The 21,748-nt window shown below is 42.7% G+C and overlaps 1 protein-coding gene across 1 annotated transcript in view; it reads left to right on the forward strand.

The window, feature by feature from the left end:
- Nucleotides 1–11,739, forward strand: part of zmp:0000001236 (mastermind-like protein 2) — a 134,514-nt gene extending 122,775 nt beyond the window's left edge. Inside the window, exons 3-5 of the mRNA XM_041876701.2 lie at nucleotides 7,410–7,595; nucleotides 8,828–8,933; nucleotides 9,146–11,739. Of these exons, the coding sequence (XP_041732635.1) occupies nucleotides 7,410–7,595; nucleotides 8,828–8,933; nucleotides 9,146–10,125 (1,272 nt within the window). The 3' untranslated portion in view covers nucleotides 10,126–11,739. The remainder of the gene's footprint in view (nucleotides 1–7,409; nucleotides 7,596–8,827; nucleotides 8,934–9,145) is intronic.
- The last annotated feature ends 10,009 nt before the right edge of the window (nucleotides 11,740–21,748 follow it).

The following is a 21,748-nucleotide window of genomic DNA, read 5'->3' on the forward strand; positions in this document are numbered from 1 at the left end:
ATATACAGTGCATTCGGAAAGTATTCAGACCCCTTGACTTTTTCCAAATTCTTTTGTTACGTTACTGCCTTATTCTAAAATTGATTAAATTACATTTTTTCATCATCAATCTACACACAATACCCTATAATGACAAAACGAAAACAGGTTTTTAGAAATGTTTGCTTTCCGAATGCACTGTACATGCACTGCTTTAAGTTTAGGGTTTGATAAAATAAGACAAATGTCTCAAGAGGGCGCCAGAGATCTAGATAACCAGAATTTAAAAAAACTAACCTGACCCAACTATTCTCCTCCCGCTCCTGCTGGCTTTCACAGATTCTGCCGTTACTCTCCTGAAGTGGCCGGTAACAGGCTACACGAGGAGTCGGCAACCTTTCTCATGTGGAATGCCAATTTATCTTACCATTTCTACCGATCTGCGTGCCAGTTATGGTTTTCATATGAAAATGTTCCTGAAACAGTTTAATTTAATTAATAGTAACGTCTTCATATCTCAAAATCATTGTCATATAGTTAATCAAAATTCGATCCAAATCTGAATGAAAATGATACAAACCTAAAAAGTTACTTCTATTGCCATTGCCAAACTATGTTAAAAAAAATAGCCTCCATAAAGCCAACAAAAACATTGCAGCCTGCAAGTAGAAAATATCCTGATAAAAATAAATATCCTATAAATCACATTGTCTACACATGGCCTGTCTGCAACGAACTGGAAACATTGTATCAACTATTAACTTGGGTCAAGCCTGAAGCTTGCACTAGCAAACTTGCAACATTGTATAAAATATTATGGGCCCTCAGAGTTTCCTGCATCAGTGAGCTCGGGACAGACACAGCTTAACAAGCAATACTTGACTTGGGCAGGAGCTCACCGGAGCTGAGTACCGGCACCTCAGATCTTCTACTGCTTGAGCTCCTGTTCCTCTTATACAATATTAGCTCAACAGTATTGTGGAGCTCCTGCACCTAAATATAAACAGTACCAGCACCCAAAATGAGTATTGGAACCTATTTCAGTCCAAGTCAAGCACTGATAAGAAGTAATCAGGTAGGCCTATTTTCTGACATTTCCACTGGATCAGAGCATGACATTTTCCCCTTTCATGCTGAGTGGTTATCGAAAGGGAGAGAGCTGGAAAGATTTTTCAAATACATTGAGGAACTATTGTAATTCTCAATGGACGTAAAAACAGACTTTGTTTGCTTGCTGTTTGAGGTGAAGAAAACATTACTTTGAGAAGCTCCACAGGTCATTAGTGGTGGTGCGTTAAGCCAATCAGAAATACTATCAGATCCCCAAATGGGCACATCTATATGTCTGCACAGGCCAGGTAGCCTATGGGCCCACTTCTATGAGAACGGGAAGACTGGAATAATAATATTGAATGCAATAAAATTAATTACCGTGACCGAAGTAACAAACATTGCAGATTAGAAATGATAGGAATTAACGGTAAATGTACTACTGGTGATATACAGTATGTAATGGGGAATTGATATACACTAACAATCAAATGCAAACGATTCACACAATGAAGTTATGAAACAATGAATTTGCTCAAATTGGCGGGAGAGAACACATTCTGGAGAGAGAAGTGCTTTGTGCATCTGGGTCAATCCGACATCTGCATTGGTCATGCAGCATTTACGGTGATGTGGCCTCAGCAGAAGTCAGGGCATTCATACTTATTGCGCATCGCGGAGCAGTGCAGAGCTGTTGTCAAAGAAGTGAGTTTGTGTTTATACAGGATGTACCACCTCCACCTACCGTCAACCAATCATATCAATGCGGAGCTATAAAGAGCCCTCCGCATTGTTACAACATTTGGGAGGGGCATGGCGATGAGGTAGGGAGCTCGATTGGGCCTCTGCATGCCTCTGGAGGCTTAGACCACATGAGTCTAGCTGGTTGAGAGAATGCCAAGAGTGTGCAACGCTGTCATCAAGGCAAAGGGTGGCTACTTTGAAGAATCTCAAATATAAAATATATTTTGATTTGTTTAACACTTTTTTGGTTACTACATGATTCCATATGTGTTATTTCATAGTTTTGATGTCTTCACTATTATTCTACAATGTAGAAAATAGTAAAAATAAAGAAAAACCCTGGAATGAGTAGGTGTGTCCAAACTTTTGACTGGTACTATATATATATATGTATATTTGTTACTGCTCGACTAAAATAATCTCGGTCGATGAACAGCATAACGAGCAAACAATTGACCAGTCGACTAATTGCAGTCAGCCCTAATTTAGATTATGTTACAGTAGTATTTACCTGTATTTAGATTATTTAGATGATGTTGCAGTAGTATTTAGTAGTATATAGATGATGTTGCAGTAGTATTTAGTTGTTTTTATATTATGTTGCAGTAGTATTTAGTAGTATTTAGATTATTTAGATGATGTTGCAGTAGTATTTAGTTGTATTTAGCTGATTTAGATGTTGCAGTAGTATTTAGTTGTATTTAGATTATTTAGATGATGTTGCAGTGGTATGTATTAGTATTTATTAGTATTTAGATGAAGTTGCAGTAATATTTAGTTGTATGTTGATGTTGCAGTAGTATTTTGTTGTATTTAGATGATTTTGAAGTAGTATTTTGTTGTATTTAGATGATTTAGATGATGTTGCTGTAGTATTTAGTAGTATATAGATGTTGCAGTAGAATTTAGCAGTATTTAGATAATTTAGATGTTGCAGTAGTATTTAGTTGTATTTAGATTATTTAGATGATGTTGCAGTAGTCTAAGGCACTGCATCGCAGTGCTAGCTGTGTCACTAGAGATCCTGGTTCGTATCCAGGCTCTGTCGTAGCCGGCCGCGACTGGGAGACCCATGGGGTGGCGCACAATTGGCCCAGCGTCGTCCAGGGTATGGGAGGGAATGGCCAGCAGGGATGTAGCTCAGTTGGTAGAGCATGGCGTTTGCAACGACAGGGTTGTGGGTTCGATTCCCACGGGGGAATAAAAAAATAAAATAAAATAAAATAATAATAATAAATAAACAAAAATAAACAAATATATATATATATATATATATATATATATATATATAATGTATGCACTCACTACCTGTAAGTCGCTCTGGATAAGAGCGTCTGCTAAATGACGTAAATGTAAATGTATTTATTAATATTTAGATGATGTTGCAGTAATATTTAGTAGTATTTTGATTATTTAGATGAGGTTGCAGTAGTATTTAGTAGTATTTATATGATGTTGCAGTAGTTTTTAGTAGTATTTTGATTATTTAGATGACGTTGCAGTAGTATTTAGTTGTATTTAGTATTATATAGATTATGTTGCAGTAGTATTTAGTAGTATTTAGATCATTTAGATGATGTTCCAGTAGTATTTAGTAGTATATAGATTATGTTACAGTAGTATTTAGTTGTATGTTGATAATGTAGATGATGTTGCAGTAGTATTTAGATGATTTTAATGATTTAGCAGTATTATTTAGGGCAAATGTCAACACCTGTGACACAGCTTCTCTGCCTCTATTTATGTATGTGACTGTGACTTTAATGCCATCTGTGCTTTTGTACCTCATCACTGAGAAATCAGAGAACTGAGTACATACACTTTGCCTTAGCTATTCCTCTCAGGATTTTGTTTGTCCATCTCGGAGGCAGTCGGTCCCAGACATTCACCTTGACTTATTTTCTCTACAGTTCCCTTTCACCACACTTTCAAGTTCATCATCATTTATTTCATCTGTAGCCTAATAAACTGCATGGTTTCCCGAGTCGTAGTGGGAGGACCACACGACATATCATCGCGTGACTCCAAGTTGACTTCGATATGATGGTTATTATATCAATATTTGCACATTAAAGTGTTTCCACTGCCATTTCAAGCATAATACATTTTACCAAACACAAAAAGATCCCACCTTCTCTAGCGTTTTTGGGTTTGTCGACATTTGGAAAGTTTACCGACAAATGTTCTGTTTCCATCAGGCCTTTTTTTTCCCAACATGTACTTTGCTCCCATAAAACGTTTGGATGGAAACCTGTTTAGTGAAACCCTTCTGAGTGTGTCCCAAATGGCAGCCTAGTACACTATATAGAAGTACACTATATAGAGACTTTTAACCAGAAGAAGAAAGGGTAAAGATTAGGGAATAGGGAATAGGGCACAACATTAGGTTTCTGACGTACGGAAAGTATTCAGACCCCTTGACTTTTTCCACATTTTGAAATGCCTTATGCTAAAATTTATTAAATAGTTTTTTTACCCTCATCAATCTGCACACAATACCCCATAATAACAAAGCAAAAACCTGAAGGAGCTTTGACAGCGACTACAGCCTCGAGTCTTCTCGGGTATGACGCTACAAGCTTGGCACACCTGTATTTGGGGATTTTCTCCCATTCTTCTCTGCAGATCCTCTCAACCTCTGTCAGGTTGGATGGGGAGCGTCGCTGCACAGCTATTTTCTGGTCTCTCCAGAGATGTTAGATCGGGTTGAAGTCCGGGCTCTGGCTGGGCCACTCAAGGACATTCAGAGACTTGTCTCGAAGCCACTCCTGCGTTGTCTTGGCTGTGTGCTTAGTGTCATTGTCTTGTTGGAAGGTGAACCTTTGCCTCAGTCTGAGGTCCTGAGCGCTCTGGAGCAGGTTTTCATTAAGGATCTCTCTGTACTTTGCTCCTTTCATCTTTGCCTTGATCCTGACTAGTCTCCCAGTCCCAGCCGCAAAACATCCCCACAGCATGATGCTTCCACCACAATGCTTCACTGTAGGGATGGTGCCAGGTTTCCTCCAGACGTGACGCTTGGCATTCAGGCCAAAGAGTTCAATCTTGGTTTCATCAGACCAGAGAATCTTGTTTCTCATGGTCTGAGAGTCCTTTAGATGCCTTTTGGCAAACTCCAAGTGGGCTGTCATGTGCCTTTTACTGAGGAGTGGCTTCCGTCTGGCGACTCCACCATAAAGTCCTGATTGGTGGAGTGCTGCAGAGATGGTTGTCCTTCTGGAAGGTTCTCCCATCTCCACAGAGGAACTCTAGAGCTCTGTCAGAGTGACCATCGGGTTCTTGGTCACCTCCCTGACCAAGGCCCTTCTCCCCCGATTGCTCAGTTTGGCCGGGTGGCCACTGTGTTCTTGGGGACCTTCAATGCTGCAGACATTTATTGGTACCCTTCCCCAGATCTGTGCCTCGACACAATCCTGTCTCGGAGCTCTAAGGACAATTCCTTCGACCTCATGGCTTGGTTTTTGCTCTGACATGCACTGTCAACTGTGGGACCTTTTATAGACAGGTGTGTGCCTTTCCAAATCATGTCCAATCAATTGAATTTACCACAGGTGGACTCCAATCAAGTTGTAGAAACATCTCAAGGATGATCAATGGAAAGAGGATGCTCCTGAGCTCAATTTCGAGTCTCATTGCAAAGGGTCTGAATACTTATGTAAATAAGGTATTTCTGTTTTTTATTAGTAATACATTTGCTAAAATTTCTAAAAACCTGTTTTTGCTTCGTCATTATGGGGTATTGTGTGTAGATTGCCAAGGATTTGTATTTATTTAATCCATTTTAGAATAAGGCTGTAATGTAACAAAATGTGGAAACAGTCAAGGGGTCTGAATACTTTCCGAAGGCACTGTATGTAAATAAAAAATATATAATTCACATCAAAGTAAGCAGGTTGATCAAAAACGAATTGTTGGTACTATTAGTTCTAATTCTATACCTAAATTACCAGTGAAAAACGTCAATACTGCCTGAAGACAAGGTACTCAATACTGCCTGAAGACAAGGTACTCAATACTGCCTGAAGACATAATGTTAATGTTAACATCAATTACTTGGTGAGCTATAGGTTATAATGTTAACATCAATGACTCTGTGAGCTATAGGTTATCCTGTAAACATCAATGACTCGGTGAGCTATAGGTTATAATGTTAACATCAATGACTCGGTGAGCTATAGGTTATAATGTTAACATCAATGACTCTGTGAGCTATAGGTTATCATGTAAACAATACTGCCTGGCCACAGGCTGTGAGGTACTGAAGAAAGAAGGCAAACCAAGCACTTGGAGGAACCTAATAAAATTGAAGTCTGTCTCTGTAGTTTACACTCCATCTCCAATAGAATTAGTGCTGAAATAAACAGTTCCTTTAAAGCTATTAACAGGTCTGCTGAGGCTCTCATCCTAATGTGCACCTGGTAGCAGAAATGGGCACATACAGGCAGATGCCCCCTTGCCAAAAAAACAACACAACAAAACACACCACAACAACAAAACACAACAACACACCACAACAGCAAAACACAACAACACACCACAACAACAAAACACAACAACACAACACACCACAACATAACATTATATTCCAAGTGTTTAGGAGTGTGCTTATGGAGGATCCATTTTGCCTTTTGGATCATAACGAATAAGATTACATGAACAGGGGAGACCTGATCCTAGATTCAGCACACTCTGAGATACGAAAGCCAACGGTAAACAAAACTGCTTCTAGATCAGTTGAGGGATTGGAACGTAGAAGGTATCCATGGTGCAGGGCTATAAGAACTGATCGGGAATAACATATATTTATTATATATAATACGTATTTATATATTGGAATAAGAACTGATCGGGGGATCAGTGGATCGGGACGCAGACAGTGCTTGTTATAGGGAGGTAGGCTGTAGTTATGGTGAAGATCTAGGATCAGTTTTGCCTTTTAGATCATAATTAATAAGATTACATGGACAGGGAGGAACCTGATCCTAGATAAGCACTGCTAGATCAGTGTGTTGGGTAAAGGAGCAGTGCTTGTTAAAGGGAGGTAAGCGCTAGTAGTCATGTTGCAGCAGGGAGGGTAGAAGCTGAAACTCCCCAGTCGGCACACAGTTCAGTTCCCGCTGTCTCAGGGATTATTTCCATCCTCGTCAGAACCATTTGTCAAGGGAACAGCTTTTGCCTTGAGGAGGACTAGCCTCCCCGTGCCTCCCCCTTAAAGAAGCCTCTCTCCCCCTGAAAGAAGCCTTTCTCCTCTGTCTCTCCCCCTCCCAAAGAAGCCTCTCCAAGTCTGTTGTGTTGCTGCTTCAGGGGGAGTGGCCGAGAGGTGGTGTCATTTTCACACCAGAGCCTTGTGGTTTGTTATGGAGGTTTGCCCCCTAGTGGCATATTTGTGGTATTGTAATGTCTTGACGTGAGATACGCTTCCAAGTAGGCTACTAAACCAATGCAATGATCAGAGATACTCCGATACCGAGGTATTATTCAAGTAAATTAAAACATTGAAATTGAACTTGCAACTGGTTTCAGATCCCATGTACTGCGATCTCCTGCTGTTGTGCCCTTGACCAAGGCACTTATGTTGAAATGTGCTTTGCTTGTAATAAAATAACCCCATATTTCCCTCTCCTTTCCTCTCTAACCAGATGCCCCCTGGGCCTCGTCTGCCTACCAACGGCAGCCTAGTGGGAATGTCAGCCCAGCCCCAGTCCCAGGCCAACCAACGTCCCCCTGTCCCTGGATCCAACACCCAGCAGAAACCCCCAGGGCCAGGGAAGACCCAGGTCATGCAGAGACAACTATCCCAGCAGCAGCACATAATCAATGACTTGGTGAGCTATAGGTTATAATGTAAACATCAATGACTCGGTGAGCTATAGGTTATCATGTTAACATCAATGACTTGGTGAGCTATAGGTTATAATGTTAACATCAATGACTTGGTGAGCTATAGGTTATAATGTAAACATCAATGACTTGGTGAGCTATAGGTTATCATGTTAACATCAATGACTCGGTGAGCTATAGGTTATAATGTAAACATCAATGACTCGGTAAGCTATAGGTTATAATGTTAACATCAATGACTCGGTAAGCTATAGGTTATCATGTTAACATCAATGACTTGGTGAGCTATAGGTTATCATGTAAACATCAATGACTCGGTAAGCTATAGGTTATAATGTTAACATCAATGACTCGGTAAGCTATAGGTTATCATGTTAACATCAATGACTTGGTGAGCTATAGGTTATAATGTTAACATCAATGACTCGGTAAGCTATAGGTTATCATGTTAACATCAATGACTTGGTGAGCTATAGGTTATCATGTAAACATCAATGACTTGGTGAGCTATAGGTTATAATGTTAACATCAATGACTCGGTGAGCTATAGGTTATAATGTTAACATCAATGACTCGGTGAGCTATAGGTTATAATGTTAACATCAATGACTTGGTGAGCTATAGGTTATAATGTAAACATCAATGACTTGGTGAGCTATAGGTTATCATGTTAACATCAATGACTCGGTGAGCTATAGGTTATAATGTAAACATCAATGACTCGGTAAGCTATAGGTTATAATGTTAACATCAATGACTCGGTGAGCTATAGGTTATAATGTTAACATCAATGACTCGGTGAGCTATAGGTTATAATGTTAACATCAATGACTCGGTGAGCTATAGGTTATAATGTTAACATCAATGACTCGGTGAGCTATAGGTTATCATGTTAACATCAATGACTCGGTGAGCTATAGGTTATCATGTTAACATCAATGACTCGGTGAGCTATAGGTTATCATGTTAACATCAATGACTCGGTGAGCTATAGGTTATAATGTTAACATCAATGACTCTGTGAGCTACATATTATATGTTTGTATGTAATCACCAGATATTCAGCTAAAACACGACTTACAAAATGTTTCACTTTGGGAACACTTCCAGCTCCCACACGTTACCTTTCAATCCCATCCCTGATCATCTCATGTTGTATTTGAACATGTATACAAAAGTCATTGCTGTTTCATTTACTCCTTCTGTTGTGTTTCAGGACAAAAGCAGTAGTAACCAGGATCCGTTTAACCGTCATCTAACCAGACCACCACCAGATTACAAACAGCCCAGAGGAATGATCCAACCGACAGGCCTTTTCACAGGTACATCATTCATTTGATATCATTCATCATTCATTGCTTCCAAGTACGAGAAAAACAGTATTGGTTCTTATTGGTCCTTGATTTTCCATCAGGCTTGTTTGTGTCTGTATGGGCCAGAGAAATGGAAAGAAGATAATTGAGTATGTCTGTTATTCAGTTGTCATAACAATCTATTACAACAGTATTAACCAACTCACTCATTGTGTATTCAGGTATGAATTCCTCCCAGTCGTTGTCGACCAACGGGCCTGACCAGATTGACCTTCCGTCCATGTCCTGCCACATGCCCAGCGGCCCGGGATCCAAGATGACCCCTCCTCCCACGGACTGGAGGTTTGGAAGCGGCCCCCACCCTCACCAGCTCCAACAGCACAACAACCAGACCAAGATGGGACTAGGAGTCGGAGGAGGACTCAACCAAAACAAATCCAGGTTCCCTGGTCCTCCCAACGGCCAGGGTAATGGGTTTGAGGTGGGTGGTCTTACCAGCGTACAACATCCCACAAGGACATCAGTAGGCCAGCAGGGTGGAGGGATGCCCAGCCAGGGGCAGGGTCAGGGGCTGGGGGGTGTAATGGGCTGGCCTCCTGGAGCTAAACCACCCATCATGGGCCCTGGGCCTGGGTCTCTTGGGGTGAGGCGGCTCCCGAACTCGCTCCAACCCCAGGGGGGCCAGTCCCGGTCTCAGCTCGACATGTCCAGCCACCAGTACTCTCTTGGTCCCCGGCACATAGGCCCCGGCCCACCCAACCAGGTGGCACCAGACATTGGCATGCTGCCTCCGAACCCAGCCCTCCGCAGCTCCACCACCAACCCCAGACCCAGCCAACCCATGATGCCTCCTCTGCCAGGGCTACCAAGCCTCAACCAGGCTTCTCCGGAGCAGAGGGTCCCCGCTGGGGGCAGCACCATCGGGGTCTTCCCACCACATAACCACAACCCTGGGGGCAGCACCATCGGGGTCTTCCCACCACATAACCACAACCCTGGGGGAAGCTACCAGACCCAGAACCAGAACAGCAGCCGGGCTGTTAACCGGTTGACCTTTGAATTCCTCCAGGAGGGAGACAACACCGTCCCAGGGATCAACACTGACTCAGACTTCATCGACTCGCTGCTGAAGTCCGGATCCGGCAACGACGACTGGATGAAAGACATCAACCTCGATGAGATCCTGGGCAGTCACTCATAAAGTGGGATGAAGTAGGATTGCATAAATAGGGCCCAGAGTTTTCCCCTGCAGCTTTCATGAATTGGGGTTCATTCCAGAGAGTTTTCCCCTGCAGCTTTCATGAATTGGGGTTCATTCCAGAGTTTTTCTCTTCAAGTCTCATGAATTGGGGTTCATTGCAGAGTTTTTCTCTGCAAGTCTCATGAATTGGGGTTCATTCCAGAGAGTTTTTCTCTTCAAGTCTCATGAATTGGGGTTCATTACAGAGTTTTTCTCTTCAAGTCTCATGAATTGGGGTTCATTACAGAGTTTTTCTCTTCAAGTCTCATGAATTGGGGTTCATTACAGAGTTTTTCTCTTCAAGTCTCATGAATTTGGGTTCATTCCAGAGAGTTTTTCCATAGAAAGATTCCACAGGATTGGTGGCCAGTTTTTCCATTAAAAAATTCCATAGAATTGGGAGCGCTGGTCAGGAGTTTTTCCAGGTCAGGTGGGTCGTGTCGTGTGGAAAAACCTCCTGGCCTTAGTTATAGGCCAGCTCCTCTCTTTCTCCTGGTCAGGAGAAACTCCAGGATCCATCCTTAAATACAGATAACTTCACACGCAGAACTTTCCCCATACAGAGGCTGTGGATGGCCTTGGGTCTGTCCCAAATAGCACCCTATTCCCTTTATAGTGCACTACTTCAGGCCAGGGTCCATAGGGCTATGGAGAAAGTAGTGCACTATATAGGGAATAGGGTGCGATTTGACAGACAGCCCCATGGATGGCCATGAGTCAGAATTCACCTAAAGGGATTACATTTGCAAAGCTCTAAATAATTTTTTTCAACCCAATATATAATTTGGTATCTAATTGTACTTTTTGTGTATTCCTGTGAATAAATATATATTATGTATAATAATATTTTAGTACTTTTTTTAAAGGTTCATTTTGTTTTCAAAGGTCTATTGAATAAGATCCTGGGAGATTCTCTGACAGCATCTTGAACTGATTCTGAATATATTCTATCAGACCTTTCTCTTTCCATAACATGGGCTTTGTCCAAAAATGGCACACTATACCCTACACAGTGCACTACATAGTCTTGACCTTGTAGTGAATAGGATGTCATTTCAGACACAGATATAGCCTGCGTTCCGAATGGCATCCTATACCCTACACAGTGCACTACTTGTGAATAGAGCCATATGGGCCCTGTACTACATGGGGAATAGGGTTCCAATCATGGTCAAGCACACTGTGAACAGGAAGTGGCTGTCATACTTCCAGACTTTGTCCCAAATCACACTGTATTCCCCTTATAGTGTACTACCACATAATGATGCTCTGGTCCAAAGTAGTGCACTATATAGGGAATAGGGTGCCATTTGGGACGTATCCCCAGACTGACCGTGGTGTTTCATGTTTCTGAACACCGTTTGTGAGCATGAGGAGGATGCTGCCTCTGCGGTCAGGTGTTTTTTACTGGTCCAATTATTATTATTACAAGCTTTTTGTCTGGGACTGTATTGGATGGCGAGCTACAAATCTTACCCATTTATTTTAGATTTTTGATCTAATATTTAATAATCTATTGGGAAAAATTATATGACAGTATAAACAATCTAATTAATAAAAATGTTTTAAATAAAGTGTGAGCCTTTGTACTTTCTGAAGCTGTTCCAGGAAAAGTGACAATCAGGATTATTTAGAGAGCTACATATTTTGTTAGATGTAGATACTAAAGCTTCCCACTGACACAGTGTGTTAACGTAGATACTAAAGCTTCCCACTGACACAGTGTGTTAATGTAGATACTAAAGCTTCCCACTGACACAGTGTGTTAACGTAGATACTAAAGCTTCCCACTGACACAGTGTGTTAATGTAGATACTAAAGCTTCCCACTGACACAGTGTGTTAATGTAGATACTAAAGCTTCCCACTGACACAGTGTGTTAATGTAGATACTAAAGCTTCCCACTGACACAGTGTGTTAATGTAGATACTAAAGCTTCCCACTGACACAGTGTGTTAACGTAGATACTAAAGCTTCCCACTGACACCGTGTGTTAACGAGATACTAAAGCTTCCCACTGACACAGTGTGTTAACGAGATACTAAAGCTTCCCCACTGACACAGTGTGTTAATGTAGATACTAAAGCTTCCCACTGACACAGTGTGTTAACGTAGATACTAAAGCTTCCCACTGACACAGTGTGTTAATGTAGATACTAAAGCTTCCCACTGACACAGTGTGTTAATGTAGATACTAAAGCTTCCCACTGACACAGTGTGTTAACGTAGATACTAAAGCTTCCCACTGACACAGTGTGTTAACGTAGATACTAACGCTTCCCACTGACACAGTGTGTTAATGTAGATACTAAAGCTTCCCACTGACACAGTGTGTTAACGTAGATACTAAAGCTTCCCACTGACACAGTGTGTTAACGTAGATACTATAGCTTCCCACTGACACAGTGTGTTAACGTAGATACTAAAGCTTCCCACTGACACAGTGTGTTAATGTAGATACTAAAGCTTCCCACTGACACAGTGTGTTAATGTAGATACTAAAGCTTCCCACTGACACAGTGTGTTAATGTAGATACTAAAGCTTCCCACTGACACCGTGTGTTAACGTAGATACTAAAGCTTCCCACTGACACAGTGTGTTAACGTAGATACTAAAGCTTCCCACTGACACAGTGTGTTAATGTAGATACTAAAGCTTCCCACTGACACAGTGTGTTAATGTAGATACTAAAGCTTCCCACTGACACAGTGTGTTAATGTAGATACTAAAGCTTCCCACTGACACAGTGTGTTAACGTAGATACTAAAGCTTCCCACTGACACCGTGTGTTAACGTAGATACTAAAGCTTCCCACTGACACAGTGTGTTAATGTAGATACTAAAGCTTCCCACTGACACAGTGTGTTAATGTAGATACTAAAGCTTCCCACTGACACCGTGTGTTAACGTAGATACTAAAGCTTCCCACTGACACAGTGTGTTAATGTAGATACTAAAGCTTCCCACTGACACAGTGTGTTAACGTAGATACTAAAGCTTCCCACTGACACAGTGTGTTAATGTAGATACTAAAGCTCCCACTGACACAGTGTGTTAACGTAGATACTAAAGCTTCCCACTGACACAGTGTGTTAATGTAGATACTAAAGCTTCCCACTGACACAGTGTGTTAATGTAGATACTAAAGCTTCCCACTGACACAGTGTGTTAACGTAGATACTAAAGCTTCCCACTGACACAGTGTGTTAATGTAGATACTAAAGCTTCCCACTGACACAGTGTGTTAATGTAGATACTAAAGCTTCCCACTGACACAGTGTGTTAATGTAGATACTAAAGCTTCCCACTGACACAGTGTGTTAACGTAGATACTAAAGCTTCCCACTGACACAGTGTGTTAACGTAGATACTAAAGCTTCCCACTGACACAGTGTGTTAATGTAGATACTAAAGCTTCCCACTGACACAGTGTGTTAATGTAGATACTAAAGCTTCCCACTGACACAGTGAAAATAAGAAGCCTCCGCAGCAGTCAGAAGTTGTGGAGGATAGAAGAAAGGATTGGGAGGAGCCAAGGATCTTGACGATGCGTTTATCATTTTATTTATGTAGCCCTTTCCTGCAGTCAAATGACCTAGTGGCCTCATGGGTGGTATGTTTTTTATATTTGTCATTAAATCAACAACATTTACATTTTACATTTACGTCATTTAGCAGACGCTCTTATCCAGAGCGACTTACAAATTGGTGCATTCACCTTATAGCCAGTGATCACCACTTTACAATGTGTATTATTATTTTTATTTTATATTTTTATTTTTTGGGGGGGGGATGGGGTAAGGGGGGTAGAAGGATTACTTTATCCTATCCCAGGTATTCCTTAAAGAGGAATATGCAGTACCAGTCAAAAGTTTGGACACACCTATTCATTCAAGGGTTTTTCTTTATTTTTACTATTTTCTACATTTTTACTATTTTCTACATTGTAGAATAATAGTGAAAACATCAAAACTATGAAATAACACATATGGTATCATGTAGTAAACAAAAAAGTGTTAAACAAATCAAAATATATTGTATATTTGAGATTCTTCAAAGTTGCATTGATGACAGCTTTGCACACTCTTGGCATTCTCTCAACCAGCTTCACCTGGAATGCTTTTCCAACAATCTTGAAGGAGTTCCTACATATGCTGAGCACTTGTTGGCAGCTTTTCCTTCACTCTGCGGTCCAACTCATCCAAAACCATCTCAATTGGGTTGAGGTCGGGTGATTGTGGAGGCCAGGTCATCTGATGCAGCACTCCATCACTCTCCTTCTTGGTCAAATAACCCTTACACAGCCTGGAGGTGTGTTTTGGGTCATTGTCCTGTTGAAAAATAAATGATAGTCCCACTAAGCCCAATCCAGATGGGATGGCGTATCGCTGCAGAATGTTGTGGTAGCAATGCTGGTTAAGTGTGCCTTGAATTCTAAATAAATCACTGACAGTGTCACCAGCAAAGCACCCCCACACCATCACACCTCCTCCTCCATGCTTCACGGTGGGAACCACACATGCGGAGATCATCCATTCACCTACTCTGCGCCTCACAAAGACACGGCGGTTGGAACCAAAAATCTCACATTTGGATTCATCAGATCAAAGGACAGATTTCCACTGGTCTAATGTCCATTGCTCGTGTTTCTTGGCCCAAGCAGGTCTCTTCTTCTTATTGGTGTCCTTTAGTAGTGGTTTCTAGGCAGCAATTCGACCATGAAGGCCTGGTTTACGCCGTCTTGAAGAAACTTTCAAAGTTCTTGAACTTTTCCGTATTGACTGACCTTCATGTCTTAAAGTAATGATGGACTGTCGTTTCTCTTTGCTTATTTGAGCTGTTCTTATAATAATAATAATAATAATATGCCATTTAGCAGACGCTTTTATCCAAAGCGACTTACAGTCATGCGTGCATACATTTTGTTCTTGCCATAATATGGACTTGGTCTTTTACCAAATAGGGCAATCTTCTGTATACCACCCCTACCTTGTCACAACACAACTGATTGGCTCAAACGCATTAAGAAGGAAAGAAATTCCACAAATTAACTTTTAAGAAGGCACACCTGTTAATTGAAATGCATTCCAGGTGACTACCTCATGAAGCTGGTTGAGAGAATGCCAAGAGTGTGTAAAGCTGTCATCAAGGCAAAGGGTGGCTATTTGAAGAATCTCAAATATAAAATACATTTAGATTTGTTTAACACTTTTTTGGTTACTACATGATTCCATATGTGTTGTTTCATAGTTTTGATGTCTTCACTATTATTCTACAATGTAGAAAATAGTGAAAATAAAGAAAAATCCTGGAATGAGTAGGTGTGTCCAAACTATTGACTGGTAGTTTATTTTTTTTAAACGCTGAAAATCCTGGGTTTCTATGTCAAATGGTTTTGTTATATTTCAGTCTTCTGTGATGTATATAAAGTGTAATATTGGGATGCAAACTCAAAATTGAATACATTTCAACTCTATATCTGACATCTGATATCACGTTTCAGGAGAAGACCCAGATGCAGACAGTGTCGAAGTAACAAACGTTTATTACAAAAACAGGGGGCAGGCAAACGACAGGTCAAGGGCAGGCAGAGGTCAGTCATCCAGGGTGGTGTGACAAGGTACAGAACGGCAGGCAGGCTCAGGGTCAGGGCAGGCAGAGGTCAGTAATCCAGGGTGGTGTGACAAGGTACAGAGCGGCAGGCAGGCTCAGGGTCAGGGCAGGCAGAATGGTCAAAACGGGGAAAACTAGAAAACAGGAACTTGAGAAAGACAGGCGCAAAGGGGAAAACCGCTGGTAGGCTTGACGAAACAAAACGAACTGGCAACAGACAAACAGAGAACACAGGTATAAATACACAGGGGATAATGGGGAAGATGGGCGACACCTGGAGAGGGGTGGAGACAATCACAAAGACAGATGAAACAGATCAGGGTGTGACAGTGGTACAGGTGTCTTCTGTTTTTAAGGCCGTAACCATGTGTGTCATGTATTTTGTTTCAAAGTACACGACATTACCTAAAGTATGTGGACACTTGCTCGTCGAACATCTCATTCCAAAATCATGGGCATTAATATGGAGTTGGTCCCCCCTTTGCTGCTATAACAGCCTCCACTCTTCTGGGAAGGCTTTCCACTAGATGTTGGAACATTGCTGCGGGGACTTGCTTCCATTCAGCCACAACAGCATTAGTGAGGTCGGGCACTGATGTTGGGCGATTAGGCCTGGCTTGCAGTCGGCGTTCCAATTCACACAAAGGGGCTCTGTGCAGGCCAGTCAAGTTCTTTCACACCAATCTCGACAAACCATTTCTGTATAATCCTCGCTTTGTGCATAGGGGCATTGTCATGCTGAAACAGGAAAGGGCCTTCCCCAAACTGTTGCTACAAAGTTGGAAGCACAGAATCGTCTAGAATGTCATTGTATGCTGTAGAGTTAATATTTCCCTTCACTGGAACTAAGGGGCCTAGCCCGAACCAGCCCCAGACCATTATTCCTCCTCCACCAAACTTTACAGTTGGCACTGAGCATAGGGGCAGGTATCGTTCTCCTGGCATCTGCCAAACCCTGATTTGTCAGTCGGACTGCCAGATGGTGAAGCGTGATTCATCACTCCAGAGAACGCGTTTCCACTGCTCCGGAGTCCAATGGCAGTGAGCTTTACACCACTCCAACCGACGCTTGGCATTGCGCATGGTGATCTTAGGCTTGTGTGCGGCTGCTCGGCCATGGAAACCCATTTCATGAAGCTCCCTACGAACAGTTATTGTGCTGACGTTGCTTCCAGAGGCAGTTTGGAACTCGGTAGGGAGTGTTGCAACCGAGGACAGATGATTGGTACGCGCTACGTTTCCTAGCTGTTTCCACTTCACAATAACAGCACTTACAGTTGACCGGGGCAGCTCTAGCAGGGCAGAAATATGACGAACTGACTTGTTGGAAAGGTGGCATCCTATGACGTCACTGAGCTCTTCAGAATTGTCATTTCACTGCTAATCTTTGTCTATGGAGATTGCATGGCTGTGTGCTCGATTTTATACACCTGTCAGCAATGGGGTGTGGCTGAAATAACCGAACCACTAATTTGAAGGGGTGTCCACATACTTTTGTATATATAGTGTAGATCAGGTTGCAATTGAGTAATCAAATGCACATCACCTTCAAAAATAAGCTGGGCTCTTTTAAGCCTTGTTTATACCTGGCGCCAACATGCATCTTGGTCCTGATCTTGTTCACATTATGATTGTGACCACATTTTCAGATAGGCGTCTACACATGGTAGTAATGTGTCTGTTATCTGTTTACTGTGTCCGCATTGTGACCAGATTTCCTGGTCCCTCCCTGTATGCTAATTATATTACGGATATATTTTCAAAAATAATATTCAATTATTTACTTTAATACACATATTGTCTTAAGTCAATGATTTTAAAAGGGCAGGATAATTATGATTTAAATGGTTTCACTGTCCACATCCGTCTACACTTGTAAGATATCCATACATAACGTGTGTCTGACTACCTCCGGAGGTGGTCAGGAAGATCAGATCACAATCAGATCACAACCTGTCTTTTAATCGTCAACACCTGTCTTCAAATGTGGACACAATCAGGATGTGGACCAAATCAGCACCAGGTATAAACAGGGCTTTGGAGGGAAGTACTGTAGGTCCAGAACAGCTAGGCCATGATCTACCAACAGCTGCAGAAGACCACCAGCTGGGCCCGGTTGTTATCTGACAGGTGTTATGTTCAGACCAGATGGGCCCGGTTGTTATCTGACAGGTGTTATGTCCAGACCAGATGGGCCCGGTTGTTATCTGACAGGTGTTATGTCCAGACCAGATGGGCCCGGTTGTTATCTGACAGGTGTTATGTTCAGACCAGATGGGCCCGGTTGTTATCTGACAGGTGTTATGTCCAGACCAGATGGGCCCGGTTGTTATCTGACAGGTGTTATGTCCAGACCAGCTGGGCCCGGTTGTTATCTAACAGCTGTTAAGTCCAGACCAGCTGGGCCCGGTTGTTATCTGACAGCTGTTATGTTCAGACCAGATGGGCCCGGTTGTTATCTGACAGGTGTTATGTTCAGACCAGATGGGCCCGGTTGTTATCTGACAGCTGTTATGTTCAGACCAGATGGGCCCGGTTGTTATCTGACCTGTAATGACCACAACCACACACCCAGCCCCACCCTACCTCCCCACCCCACCTCTGGCCCCTCCCTACCACACGGTAACATTAGTACAGTCCCCTACCACACGGTAACATTAGTACAGTCCATTACCACACGGTAACATTAGTACAGTCCCCTACCACACGGTAACATTAGTACAGTCCCCTACCACACGGTAACATTAGTACAGTCCCCTACCACACGGTAACATTACTACAGTCCCCTACCACACGGTAACATTAGTACAGTCCCCTACCACACGGTAACATTAGTACAGTCCCCTACCACACGGTAACATTAGTACAGTCCCCTACCACACGGTAACATTAGTACAGTCCCCTACCACACGGTAACATTAGTACAGTCCATTACCACACGGTAACATTAGTACAGTCCATTACCACACGGTAACATTAGTACAGTCCCCTACCACACGGTAACATTAGTACAGTCCCCTACCACACGGTAACATTAGTACAGTCCCCTACCACACGGTAACATTAGTACAGTCCCCTACCACACGGTAACATTAGTACATTCCATTACCACACGGTAACATTAGTACAGTCCCCTACCACACGGTAACATTAGTACAGTCCCCTACCACACGGTAACATTAGTACAGTCCATTACCACACGGTAACATTAGTACAGTCCCCTACCACACGGTAACATTAGTACAGTCCATTACCACACGGTAACATTAGTACAGTCCATTACCACACGGTAACATTAGTACAGTCCATTACCACACGGTAACATTAGTACAGTCCCCTACCACACGGTAACATTAGTACAGTCCATTACCACACGGTAACATTAGTACAGTCCCCTACCACACGGTAACATTAGTACAGTCCACTACCACACGGTAACATTAGTACAGTCCATTACCACACGGTAACATTAGTACAGTCCCCTACCACACGGTAACATTAGTACAGTCCCCTACCACACGGTAACATTAGTACAGTCCATTACCACACGGTAACATTAGTACAGTCCCCTACCACACGGTAACATTAGTACAGTCCCTTACCACACGGTAACATTAGTACAGTCCCCTACCACACGGTAACATTAGTACAGTCCATTACCACACGGTAACATTAGTACAGTCCCCTACCACACGGTAACATTAGTACAGTCCCCTACCACACGGTAACATTAGTACAGTCCACTACCACACGGTAACATTAGTACAGTCCCCTACCACACGGTAACATTAGTACAGTCCATTACCACACGGTAACATTAGTACAGTCCATTACCACACGGTAACATTAGTACAGTCCCCTACCACACGGTAACATTAGTACAGTCCCCTACCACACGGTAACATTAGTACAGTCCCCTACCACACGGTAACATTAGTACAGTCCCCTACCACACGGTAACATTAGTACAGTCCCCTACCACACGGTAACATTAGTACAGTCCCCTACCACACGGTAACATTAGTACAGTCCCATTACCACACGGTAACATTAGTACAGTCCCTACCACACGGTAACATTAGTACAGTCCATTACCACACGGTAACATTAGTACAGTCCCCTACCACACGGTAACATTAGTACAGTCCCCTACCACACGGTAACATTAGTACAGTCCCCTACCACACGGTAACATTAGTACAGTCCCCTACCACACGGTAACATTAGTACAGTCCCACTACCACACGGTAACATTAGTACAGTCCCCTACCACACGGTAACATTAGTACAGTCCCTACCACACGGTAACATTAGTACAGTCCCCTACCACACGGTAACATTAGTACAGTCCCCTACCACACGGTAACATTAGTACAGTCCCCTACCACACGGTAACATTAGTACAGTCCCCTACCACACGGTAACATTAGTACAGTCCATTACCACACGGTAACATTAGTACAGTCCCCTACCACACGGTAACATTAGTACAGTCCATTACCACACGGTAACATTAGTACAGTCCATTACCACACGGTAACATTAGTACAGTCCCCTACCACACGGTAACATTAGTACAGTCCCCTACCACACGGTAACATTAGTACAGTCCCCTACCACACGGTAACATTAGTACAGTCCATTACCACACGGTAACATTAGTACAGTCCCTTACCACACGGTAACATTAGTACAGTCCCCTACCACACGGTAACATTAGTACAGTCCATTACCACACGGTAACATTAGTACAGTCCCCTACCACACGGTAACATTAGTACAGTCCCCTACCACACGGTAACATTAGTACAGTCCCCTACCACACGGTAACATTAGTACAGTCCCCTACCACACGGTAACATTAGTACAGTCCCCTACCACACGGTAACATTAGTACAGTCCCCTACCACACGGTAACATTAGTACAGTCCCTACCACACGGTAACATTAGTACAGTCCCCTACCACACGGTAACATTAGTACAGTCCCCTACCACACGGTAACATTAGTACAGTCCCCTACCACACGGTAACATTAGTACAGTCCATTACCACACGGTAACATTAGTACAGTCCCCTACCACACGGTAACATTAGTACAGTCCCCTACCACACGGTAACATTAGTACAGTCCCCTACCACACGGTAACATTAGTACAGTCCCCTACCACACGGTAACATTAGTACAGTCCCCTACCACACGGTAACATTAGTAAAGTCCCCTACCACACGGTAACATTAGTACAGTCCATTACCACACGGTAACATTAGTACATTACCACACGGTAACATTAGTACAGTCCATTACCACACGGTAACATTAGTACAGTCCCCTACCACACGGTAACATTAGTACAGTCCCCTACCACACGGTAACATTAGTACAGTCCCCTACCACACGGTAACATTAGTCCCCTACCACACGGTAACATTAGTACAGTCCATTACCACACGGTAACATTAGTACAGTCCCCTACCACACGGTAACATTAGTACAGTCCCCTACCACACGGTAACATTAGTACAGTCCCCTACCACACGGTAACATTAGTACAGTCCCCTACCACACGGTAACATTAGTACAGTCCCCTACCACACGGTAACATTAGTACAGTCCCCTACCACACGGTAACATTAGTACAGTCCACTACCACACGGTAACATTAGTACAGTCCCCTACCACACGGTAACATTAGTACAGTCCATTACCACACGGTAACATTAGTACAGTCCATTACCACACGGTAACATTAGTACAGTCCCCTACCACACGGTAACATTAGTACAGTCCCCTACCACACGGTAACATTAGTACAGTCCCCTACCACACGGTAACATTAGTACAGTCCCCTACCACACGGTAACATTAGTACAGTCCCATTACCACACGGTAACATTAGTACAGTCCCCTACCACACGGTAACATTAGTACAGTCCCTTACCACACGGTAACATTAGTACAGTCCCCTAC

Source organism: Coregonus clupeaformis, chromosome 5 (assembly GCF_020615455.1).
Source record: "Coregonus clupeaformis isolate EN_2021a chromosome 5, ASM2061545v1, whole genome shotgun sequence".
Lineage (NCBI taxonomy): Eukaryota > Metazoa > Chordata > Actinopteri > Salmoniformes > Salmonidae > Coregonus > Coregonus clupeaformis.